The sequence below is a fragment of the Monodon monoceros genome, unplaced genomic scaffold (genome assembly GCF_005190385.1).
Source record: "Monodon monoceros isolate NGI ecotype Baffin Bay Population unplaced genomic scaffold, NGI_Narwhal_1 Super_Scaffold_1, whole genome shotgun sequence".
Taxonomy (NCBI): Eukaryota; Metazoa; Chordata; class Mammalia; order Artiodactyla; family Monodontidae; genus Monodon; species Monodon monoceros.
Genome location: NW_021703765.1, coordinates 84,115,174 through 84,127,268, shown reverse-complemented (window position 1 = coordinate 84,127,268; position 12,095 = coordinate 84,115,174). Strand labels below are relative to the sequence as shown.

The 12,095-nt window shown below is 50.9% G+C and overlaps 1 protein-coding gene across 1 annotated transcript in view; it reads left to right on the top strand.

The window, feature by feature from the left end:
- Positions 1-12,095, top strand: part of TMEM132D (transmembrane protein 132D) — a 481,047-nt gene that overhangs the window by 456,731 nt on the left and 12,221 nt on the right. The window contains exon 6 of the mRNA XM_029218452.1: positions 11,509-11,714. Coding sequence (XP_029074285.1) covers positions 11,509-11,714 — 206 coding nt within the window. The remainder of the gene's footprint in view (positions 1-11,508; positions 11,715-12,095) is intronic.

The following is a 12,095-nucleotide window of genomic DNA, read 5'->3' as shown; positions in this document are numbered from 1 at the left end:
GTCATGATAACAATACTTACCTCACTGAGTTAGTATAAAGATTAAATAAAATACGAAAAGCACTTAGAACAGTCTGGAGTATAGACAATACTATAATAAACACTGGGGGGGGGTTGAACCAGTTTTGATATTTATTAATAACTAAAGCTCATAGTCTCCATTCTTTCTTAGTGAAGTAGAGTTGATTTACAACGTTCTGTTAGTTTCTGGTGTACAGCAAAGTGATTCAGTTATACATACGTATACGTATTTTTTCAGATTCTTTTCCATTGTGGTTTATTACAGGATATTGAATATATAGCTTCCTGTGCTATAGAGTAGGTCCTTATTGTTTATCTATTTTATATATAGTGGTGTGTATCTGTTAACCCCAAACTCCTGATTTATTCCTCTCCTATCCCTTTTCCCCTTTGGTAACCACAAGTTTGTTTTCTATGTCTGTGAGTCTCCTTCTCTTTCATCGCTAAGTTCATTTGTGCCATATTTTAGATTCCACCTATAAGTGACATCATATGGTATTTGTCTTTCTCTTTCTGACTTACTTCACATAGTATGATCATCTCTAGGTCCATCCATGTTGCTGCAAATGGCATTATTTCATCTTCTTGAGTTCACTCTTGGTGAAACTTCTATGTTGTACCTTCTATGATTCTTGACCAAAGCATAATGATGTGTATCCACCATCGCAGTATCATACAGAGGAGCTTCAGTGCCCTAAAAATCCTCTGTGCTCTGCCTGTTCACCCCTCCCTCCCTCCTTCCTAGCCCCTGATCTCATTCCTGTCTCCAGAGTTGTGCCTTTTCCCAGAATGCCATAGAGTTGGAATCATACAGTGTGCAGTCTTTTCAGATCGGCTTCTTTCACGTGGCAACGTGCTTTTAAGGTTCCTCCACGCCTTCGCCTGGCTTGATAGCTCATTTCTTTTGAGCACTGAATATTCCTGTGTCTGGATGGACCACAGTTTATTCATCCATTCACCTGCTGAAGGACATCCTGGTTGCTTCCAAGTTTTGGCAATTATGAATAAAACTGCTAAAAACATTTCATGTAGACATATGTTTTCCAGCTCATTTGGGTAAATACCAAGGAGCACAATTGCCGGATCCTATTGTGAGAATATGCTCAGCTTTGTAAGACACTGCCAGACTGTCTTCCAGGGTGGCTCTGTACCATTTTGTATTCCCACCAGCAGTGAAGGAGAGTATCCCTTTTCTGCATCCTCGCCAGCATTTGGTGGTGTTAATGTTCTGGATTTTAGTCATTCTGATGGGTGTGTGGCGGTATCTCATTGTCGTTTTAATTCGCGGTTCCCTCGTGGCATATGGAACACCTCTGCATGTGCTCGTTTGCCATCTGTGTACCTTCTTGGGTGAGGTATCTGTTTAGATCTTTCACCCATTTTATTTTGCTTTTCTTATTGTTAAGGTTTAAGAATGCTTTGTATATTTTGGACGACAGCCCTTATCAGATGCATGCAGGTATTTTCTCCCAGGCTGTGGCTTGTCTAAACGTTAGCTGTGATTACTATCATTCTCCATCAGTCATGTAAATTTAGATTTGCAGTATTCTTATGCCTTTCTTGCTAAGAAATGACAAGGGTTGGTTAGCTGCTCCTTTACCCAAGAAGAATTTTTTATCATTTTATTTTTGATTGACGTGTAGTTGATTTACAATGTTGTGCTTGTCTCAGGTGTACAGCAAAGTGACTCAGCCATATGTGTGTATGTGTGTGTGTGTGTGTGTGTGTGTGTATTCCTTTTCAGATTCTTTTCCATTACAGGCTATTACAAGGTACTGAGTATAGTTCCCTGTGCCATATGGCAGGTCCTTGTTGGTTATCTATTTTATATATAGTAGTGAGTATCTGCTAACCCCAAACTCCTAATTTATCCCCTTCTCACCCCTTTTCCATGTGGCAACCATGTTTGTTTTCTAGGTCTGTGCATCTATCTCTGTTTTGTAAATTCGTTCCTTTGCATCATTTTTTAAGTGAGAAGCGACAGCATGTTATCTCCATCTCTGTGCCAAGCCCTCGGGCTTAGCATGACCCGTCAGATCTCCTAACTGATCCAGCCTCTCATGCACTCGCCTGCCCGGGGTGCACCAGAGGAAGGCTCTGTGGTTGAGGACAGATCTGGGGTCTCACTGGATAAGGGATTCCCTGTGGGAGACCTTGCTGGAGATAGGAGTTCCACGTGGTGCCTGCCAAGAGGCAGGGAGGGCGAACTTCTCTGCAGGTGGCCTGGAGAAGCATTTTCACTGCAAAATTCAGTCAAAAGCCAAAGAAATCTGTGCCGGATGTTTCTGCATAAGGTTGCTACCCTGCTTCTTTTGTTCCGTTTGGGAAGGGAAACCGGGGGACCCTAAGATGGTTTGCTTACACCCTCCTCCATGCCTTCAAAAAGAGTGTGTCCAGCCAAGGGGAGGTGTGGCTGCCCTCACCTGCCATCTGCTGGGCCCCCTGCACCAAAGCCTGCAGCCAGTCCTGCCAGGAAGTAGCAGGAACTCATCCAGGTAACCTCATGTGCCACCTCGGTGCTTGCGATGTGGCTGTCCTGGGCGCGGGCTTCCACCAGCCTGGGGGCAGCGCTCAGCCTTCCTGACAGCCAGGGTGCCTGCAGACTCCTGGTGTCCATCTAGCAGACTCGCTATTCCTGACTCACTTTTCCACTTCCCATCTATCATGTCTCTACTATGCTTGCATACGTGTTTTCTCTTTCATACAGTCTGAGTGTTACTTATTAATAGAAAAGGAATGTGTTCTGGCCTCACCTCTCTTTAGTAAGTGATTTCCAGCCAATTCTCTTGAGTTCCATGATGCCCAGGTGTGGGTCAGCCCGATTTTCGTCACCATCCTCACCCTTCTAGATGTCCAAGACCCAACCACTCATCCATGGATTCCATCACATCCTAGAGTCTTGATTAAGGAGACTGTCCCATCTTTCCAACTCCAGGGAACTGAAAGGCAGTGAAATGCAGGGTCAAGGAGGAGAGTCGTGTTGCATGAGACCAAGGAACCCAGCAGGAGCCAAACCACGTCAGACCTGGCGGCTCATGTGAAGAATCTACTATATTACCCTAAAGCAGTGGAGAACCTTGGATGAGTTTTTAGAATAGTGTCCAGAGAGTCACGTGGTAGTAATATATGTTTGCATCTTTAAAGAATGCCCTGTGCACTTTTGTACAAATAAAAGTGGGGGCGCATGTAAACTCTGTGACCCACGTATGTACCCACAGAAAAGCCTATGACTGTTCACCCAAAGACATGTGTATGATGGTCCATGGCAGCACTATGTGTCAGAGCCCCAAACTGGAAACCCCCAAATGTCCACAGATGAGAGAATGGATACGCAAACTGTGGTGTGTCACACCATGAGAAGGAATGAACCACATAACTCAGTCTCACAAACACAATTACAGGGGATGTGATCCCATTGATACCAAAGGCTTAAAACAGGGAAGACGAAGCAAAGATATCAGGAAAGAGGTTAACCCTTACTCAGGTCGGGGGTGGGGCTAGGACTGGAAGGGCATGAGGGGCTTCCCGTGTGAACCACGGTGCTCTGGCTCTGGAACTGGGTTCAGGTTACGAGTTTGTTCGCTGTGAAATGTCATTGAGCAGAACAGTCATGATGTGTACACCTATCTGTAGGTAATAAAAAGTTAAACAGAAAATAAGTCATAATAAGATTATTTAAATAATAAAGGGAGGAAGGAAGGAAGGAAGGAGGGAGAGAAAGAAGGAGGGATGGATGGATGGATGGTTGGATGGATGGATGGATGGTTGGATGGATGGATGGATGGATGGATGGATGGAAGGATGTTTGGATGGATGGATGGATGGATGGAAGGAAGGATGGATGGATGGAAGGATGGATGGATGGATGGATGGTTGGATGGATGGATGGATGGTTGGATGGATGGAAGGATGGATGGATGGAAGGATGGATGGATGGATGGATGGAAGGATGGATGGATGGATGGATGAATGGAAGGATGGATGGATGGATGGACTGAGGGAGAGAGGGAGGGTGGGATGGATGCATGGAGGGAGGGAGGGGGTGACGTCAGAAATGTAGCAGTCATTTCCAGCCGTGGCACTGCCACCCCACCACCTCCACCAAACAAAAGGTGCTGCAGGGGCACCCCCTGAACTGCTGATCCAGGACCCCTGTACCACCAGTAACGTCACTTACGGCGGTGGTGAATAAACAGGTTAAGTAGGTAACGCTGCGTCGACACAGGCATCGTCAGGCTGCATTCGCGATGTGCGTTTCAGATGGCATTTATGTTAGCCTCGTAAGGATTGCTGTCCAGCACTGCTGGATATTAAGCAGAGAATCCTACGGCACAAAGCAGCCAGGAAAGCTGGGCTTTTGTTGAAGGATTGACAGGGACAAGGGGCTCCATGATCAGTTCTCACTCACCTTAGAAGATGCAATCAAAGCCAGAGCCTTTCAGAACAGACGGGTGGATTTCATCTTTGGAAGAAGCTACTCAGATCAGCCCGTTCTTTGTGGAATGAGAAGGTAATAGAACTACCCCTTCTCTGGGCGTGGGACGTCCTCCTGTCAGTAGCTCTGAACTGTCAGTGTAAATGAGAATCAGCCGTGGCGTCCGTCAAAATGGAGATTCACTGGCTTAATTGGGAGGTCTCGCCTGGGAGGTCTCGCCTAGGAGGTCCGCTCGTTTTCTGGAGCTGCCGTAACAAATTACCACAAACTGGGTCACTCCATTCATTCTCTCGCAGTTCTGGAGGCCTGAATCCCAAAGTCAGGGCATGGGCAGGGCCGTGCTCTCTCTGGGGGCTCTAGGGGAGGAGGCTTCCTGCCTCTTCCAGCTACTGGGGGCTCCAGGCATCCTCTGGCTGTGGCCGCATCCTTCCAACCTCTGCCTCTGTCATCACTGGCCTTCTTCCCTCAGTCTCTGTGTGTCCTTTTCTGTCTCTTACAGGGACACTCTCATTGGATTTAGAATCCACCCTAATCGAGTCTGACCGCATCTTAACTAATTCCATGTGCAAAGACCCTATTTCCAAGTAAGGTCACAATCTGAGGTGCTGGGTAGACAGGAATCTGGGGGGATTCAATCCACTATCGTAGGTCTGCAGAAGATCTTGGAGTCTGCCTCTGTTAGATTTTATTCTTCTTTGGCAATATTCCACATGGTTTCAAATAACAGTGAAATGTAGTCAGTCCTTATCTTGCGTAGCACCCTGTTAATAGAAACTCAACCATCGGAACCATGACCTTGGTCCATGACCATTCAAGGTGAGGAACCTGCTGACATGAACCATTCTCCACTAACACAAGACAAATCGAGGGCTGCCTGGAGGAAAGGACATACTAAGAAGCTCGTGTCATAGGTGGTGCTATAGACTGAGGGGTCTGTGTCCCTCCAGAACCCATACGTTGAAACCTGGTGCCCAATGTGATGGTGGCAGGAGGTGGGTCCTTTGAGAGGTGATTAGGTGAGGATGCAGCCCTCACTTTGGGATTAGTGCCCTTTATAAAAGAGACCCAGAGAGCTCCCTCACGCCTTCTACCCTTTGAGGACAAAAGGAAGACATCCGTCTATGCAGCAGGTAGCGGGTACCAAATCTGATAGAGCCATTATCTTGTCCTTCCAGCCCCCAGAAATGTCAGAAATAAATGTCTGCTGTTTGTAAGCCACCCCATTTGGTCATTTTTTAATAGCAGCCTGAGCTGACTAAGACAGGTGAGTTCTACAGAAACAGATGCTGAGCTGGAATTTGGGGCCAAGATGTCTCGGGTCGTTTTTTATTTTTCTTTGTTGGCCTATCTGCTCAGCGTGTAAGGTCTTACAGTTCCCCCACCAGGGATCGAACCTGTGCCCCCTGAAATGGAAGCGCAGAGTCTTAACCACTGGAACGCCAGGGGAGTCCCAAGATGTCTCTTAGGGATCAAGCCCTGTGAAGAGAAAGAGGGAGAGCGTCAGGCAGAGGGAGAAATCAGGCCACAGCAGGGGCTCTGTCCCCTGCCGGCTGAACTGCTGGGCGGTGCTGCCTCCTCTCTCATGCACCTGGCGTGACCTGCTACAGGGAGGTGACCTATGCAGCTCAGGCAGAGCCCAAAGGGAGACAGAGAGGGCTGGGTGCTGACCGCAGTCCATCCCGAAGGAGCGTCTGGGCGATGGCCCTCGAGGCCTCCCAGCTGCCCCCCACCCCCCGACCATGGCCCGGGCCTCCTAATCTACCCCCGCCCTCTGTGGGTTTCACTGCTTCCTTACATGTCCTCCTGGAGCTTTTATTCAAACATGAAGATGCTGTTACTTCCTCCTGCTCTGTGGGCTGCTATAGGCTGGGTCCTCAGGACTCTTTCCAAGGCAGAGAAACCGCTTCCTTGCTCTGCCACGGAGAGACCCCGGGGGTCTGAAAACCACGGAAATGCCTTCTCTCACAGTCCGGAGGCCAGGAGGCTGCAGACATGCTCCGTCTGGGGGCTCCAGGGGAGAAGCTGCTCCAGCTGCTTGTAGCAGCCGGCATTCGTTGGCTTGTGGCCACGCCACTCCAGCGTCTGCCTCATCTGCTTCTCTGCACGTAGGCCGCTGTTCGTCTGTGTCCATCCTCCTCGGCCTCTCCCGCCTATGGACACTGGGATTGCATTCGGGGCCCGTAATCCAGGATGCTCTCATCTCACAACCTTGCATTTAGTTACATCCACAAAGACCCTTTTTCCATAGAAGGTGACACTTACAGGTTCCAGGGATCAGGGCCTGAAATCTTTGGGAGCCATCATTCAGCCTTCCACAAGACGGGGTTCAGGAGACCCTGCTCCCCCAGGCAGGCTCTGGAGTTTGAGAGGTGCTGCAGAGGTTATCCTAAGATGTGCTCATACAGCCCGTGTCTGGCCACAGACTGCCCCAGGGATGAGCAGGGGTGGGGAGCCCTCCCCACTGCCAGGCATCTCCAGTGAGGCCAGGGCAGTCAGAGGAAGCCCTTCAAAGTCTCTCCCCGTCCCTCTCTCCTTCTCTTCCTTTGCTGCTTCCTCTGGACCGCCTTGAAAGTCTTTGGAAGCAACAAGAGACCAGGAGAGCCAGCAAGGCAGTGGCAGCCATAACTCGCAGCATCCGGGCTGAGTCACAGGCGTCACCAAAAAGGAAAGACCTCTGATGCCTCCTAGGCTGGAGTCCCGTCCGTGCAAGGACGGCAACAGGCAGGTCCCAGCGGTACCACAGGCTCACAGCCGCGCTTTTTTCACGAGCATCCGTCCCCCCACCAGGCAGGTGTCACGCCCCCAAACTCCCCAGCACAAAGGCTGAGTAAACCCCACTTGCTTACCTGCAAAGTCTTACCCCCAGGAGCCCTCAGTCTTTATATTCTCCTCAAATTCCTCTGCAGCTTCACACACACCGTCCTCCAGGGCGCAGCCTGAAAGGCCCCACGTGTCTCCTCCCTGACTTTAACGTTTGCTGTGCAGTTTTAATCACGAGAAAGTCATTAGCCTGAGGCGGGGAGGTCCCACACCCTGGCATTCAGGGATGAGGCGTGAGTAGCCTGTTTAAGACGAAGACCTCTGGCCCCTGGCGCAGACCCCAATTACATTCTTGGCTTGTTTCGAGTTTGCAAGAATTAGGATTCTCTCAGCCGCCATCTGATTATCTTATCTGTCTTCATGGATCTCATCCACCCAGCCCTAGCCTACTCCATCCGTTAATTTGGTGCATTCTTTTTTTTTTTTTAATTATTTTGTTGAAGTATGAAACAACGCCATTTGCAGCAACGTGGATGGACTTAGAGATGATCATACTTAAGTAAGTCGGACAGAGAAAGACAGACATCATGATATCACTTATAGGTGAGATCTAAAATATGGCACCAATGAACTTATCTACGAAACAGAAACAGACTCACAGACCTAGAGAACAGATTTGTCGTCCTCTTTTTATTAAAATAGATTATTTTTATCAATCAGATTGTGCCCAGGCATGTTGCAGTGGTCTGGATAAGCTCCATCGATGCGATGTGACAAATAGTCTGAAATACCCGTGACTTCAAACAAGACGTGCACCTGCCACCCATGCCGCCTGTCCCTTGTGGCTTTGTGGGGGGCTGTCCCTGTCACAGACTCTCGGAGCCCAGGCTGGAGGGGCAGTCACCACCTCCTGCCCCGCCGGGCCCCAAGCTGGAGGGACGGGGACCTCTGGAAGGCCCCTCGTGGGAAATTAAAATGTTCCCACAGGAGGTGACCCGTGTCGGTTCCACTCAGCTCATCGTCGACAGGTGAGTGAGACAGGTGAGCCAGAAGGACAGTCCCACCACGCCACCAAGGAAGAACCAGGTGTGGTTGGCAAACAGTTTTAGTGATGCTTCCACGCGCAGAGCGAGGACAGGGGCCGGGCACGGGAAACCAGAGGGGCCGGGGGCAGAGATTTACAAACCTCCCATCGAATGGGGGTGCTGTTCTTATTACTTGATGTAAACACACACACACACACACACAATCTCTACCTCAGCGCTCCGCCCCTCCGACCCAGCACTGCCCTTCCCAGTCCGGGGCATCAGCTGTCCCCTCGCGTGTCTGCTAAGAGCAACTGCTTGGGTGTCAAGCCCTGCTTTCCCTCTGCTTACCTTCCTCAGCCCTTTTACCCGTGTCTAGCCCCAACTTTTTCTTATCTCCTCAAGGAGAAAACACAGAGTTTTAAAATCAAAACAACAAAACATGAAGACTGAGCACACCAGGCACCTGCACCTCTCATCCACAGGGGTTAGGGGAGGGGCTTCTACCCACGATGATCTCCACGTGTCTTCTCTTAGAACCCCTGGTTTGGCAAAGAGGGCCCGGAAAATTAAGGTCATGAAACAGCTTCTTTTTCTGAAACCAAGTCTTGTCTGTCAGTATTTCCTCTCTCTCTCTCTCTCTCTCTCTCTCTCTCTCTCTCTCTCTCTTTCTCTCTCTCTCAGCTTATCTGTGGCAATTCAGCCTGATTCAGACTTGCAAGGCGTAAAAAGAGAAAAGGCTAGATTCAAGACTCGCCAGCCCTGAAGAGGAAAGGGCCGTGGCCAGGACACAAGTTACAGCAGAGCCCCGTGGGCTGGTTCCGTTCAGCCTTTCATCAGATTTAAGTACTTCCGCTATAGGAGGGTCACCAGCTCCAGCTCAGAAATGGACCCGGGCCCGTGCTTCCCTCCGAGTCACTGACCGTCCCCTGGATGCCAAGCCTCCCAGTACCCCCACGTGTGTGCTGTGCCCTTGTTCCCTCACCAGGACAATCAAAGGGTCCGTCCTTAGCAAATCCTTTCTAAGATGTTTGAACAACCTAGTGATTTCTGCTTTGCTTTTCTTCACACCCCTCCAAGTGCTGGAGGGAAGGCCCGCATCCTTTAAAAAAACAACAGACTGCGAGAGAGCATCCGGGCAAGAGCGATGCCCATGCCGGAGGCGGGGCAGCTGGGGGCAGACTTGGGTTGAGTCTGGTCTTTTCCACTTCCCCGCTGTGCGTCCTTGGGAAATGGTACCTAATGTCTTGGACCTCAGGTTGACCTCCCGTGAACTGACAGTAACAGCACCCACGTCCTGGGTTCTCGTGACCACTAACTGGGACCACACCTGGGATGTGTTCAGCTGCTCGGCCGGGCACGTATTACGTGCTCAATAAACCAGGGGCCTTGCTCCTGCCCATCTTCCCTCCAAACTCAACCAGCCAAGCCCCAGAGCCGGAAAGGAGCCCTCGTGGCCTCTGCCTATCCTCCTCTCCCTCTCTGTGGCCGTCTCCTGCTGGGACAAATGACCACAAGCCCGGTGGCTTAAAACCACACACATTAGGGACTTACCTGGCGGTCCAGTGGTTAGGACTCTGCGCTTCCACCGCAGGGGGCGCGGGTACAATCCCTGGTCAGGGAACTAAGATCCCACAAGCTGTGCAGTGTGGTAAAAAAAAAAAAAAAAAAAGTGACTTGAAAACCACACACGTTTATTCTCTCGCAGTTCTGGGGGCAGAGGTCCTTCATCAGCTTCACAAGGTATCGGCAGGGCCGCACCGCCCCCAGAGGCTCTAGGAGAGAATGATTCCCAGCCTCTTCCAGCTTCTAGAGACGCCTTCCTTGGATTCCTTGGCCCCGGTCTGCATCCTCAAAGCCGGCCGCGTAGCATCTTGCTTTGGTGACACGTGTCCTTCCTCTGTCACGGTGGTCGAATGTCCCTCTGTTCCTCTCCTTTAAAGGCGATCGGACTACGTTTAGGGCCCACCTGGGTAATCTAGGGTAACCTGCGCATCTCCAGACCCTTAATCACACCCGCAAAGTCGTTTTTGCCAAGTAAGGTAACGTACCAGTTCCGAGGATCAGAACCTGGTATCTTTGGGGGCCGTCTTCATGCTACCACGCGACCCCAAAGCTTTGCCCCAAGTCTTGCTTAGGATGGTCACGAGCTCCCCTGGAGAGCTGGGAGACGAAGACAAGGGGACAAGGTCTCTTCTTTGAACCTGGCTTTTCCGTCACGCGTGGGCAGAGGGGAGCAGCCTGGTAGACCAGCACAAGCTGAGATCATGGATTCCACGGCCAGACCCCAGGGCCGCATCTCGGGAGCACAGTCAAGCTCCGTTAACCCTCAGCCTCCCCATCTGGAATATGGGACTGATGGGAATGTCGTCTCTCCCCATCTGGAATATGGGACTGATGGGAATGTCGTCTCGGGGTTGTTCTGAGGATGAAATGAGCCGACGTGGGCCTGGATTAACGTGTCTGGATTCTCTGGAAAGCAGAGCCTGAGCCACGGACTGGAGGGCGGCGGGTGCATCTGGGGACTGATTCCGGGACGTGGAGGCGGGAGTGGGGGGCAGGACAGGACACCTAAATGGAAGAGACGGGAAATGAATTACTGAGCTAGTTACCACGGTGGGCAGGTGGGGAGAATCCCACTGAGAGGCTCCCAGGAACCGTGAGGAATATATCTCGGAATCTGCCTGCACAGCTAAGATGGGAGCTTGTCTGCACATGACTTACTGAGGATGTTCTCTGGAGACATCCGTCTGGGAGTGAGGGAGGCCGGATGCAGAAAGGGGACAAGCTGAGCCGGGATGGTTTCAGATGAAATCGAGCCTTGGCTGATCCCCAGAGGAGCTCCGGGTCATGAACTATACACACGGTTCGTCCCTCCTTGAGGCAAACCAGGAAGTCATCATCGGGCAAAAAGGTGGGCTGAGCGGTACAGAGCACCCAGGTAATTCTGCAGGTTCGGCTCCAGCGCCTAAGGGCAGTCTGTCAGAGGAGATGCAGCACAGATTCTCAGCAGAGCAGCTGCAGCAGGTGGGGGTGAGTGTACCCAGCCAGTCGAAGAGCTCCCAGGAGAGGTGGATGGGCCCCGTGGCATCTGTCATCACAGCCTCTGCTGTCTCGGAAAGCAAAATCCAGTGTCCACGTTAGGACCAACTCCTCGTGATTGTGACCCCAAAAGAGTCACGGCACTGCTTTCCTCCTCCGCTTTCTCTTGCTCTTGCTTTGGGATGTGATAAAAACTCATACGTCGCCCACCCTTCTCTCTTCCTAGGTTTCTGACAGATGTGACTACGTCTTTGTCAACGGGAAGGAAATGAAGGGCAAGGTGAATGTGGTGGTGAACTTCACGTACCAGCACCTGACCAGTCCTCTGGAGATGATGGTGTGGGTGCCCCGTCTGCCGCTGCAGATCGAGGTCTCGGACACCGAGCTCAACCAGATCAAGGGCTGGAGAGTCCCCATTGTCTCCAACAAGAGGTGGGTGTGCAGGTCAGGCGCCATAGCAGAAACCCAAGTCAAGTGCACTTAGGCTGAAGACGGAAATTTACAGGGTAGCCGATTTCAGGCATGTCTGGTTCCAGGGGTCCATTGGTAACCTAAGGACTGGGTCTCTCTCCACCTCCTGGCTCCTGCTTGCTTTGTGTTGGCTTCATCATCCATCAGGCTTTTCTCATGAGGTTCCAGACTTTCACTCTACCTTCTCCGTGACTGTGCAAAGAGTACATCCTCTTTTGCTCAACAGCTCATGCAAGAGTCCTGGAGTTAAGTGTTATCCTCACTTGGGTTATATGTCCATTCCTGATCCAATCACTGTAGCCGAGGAGGAGGAGGAGGAGGAGGAGGAGGAGGAGGAGGAGG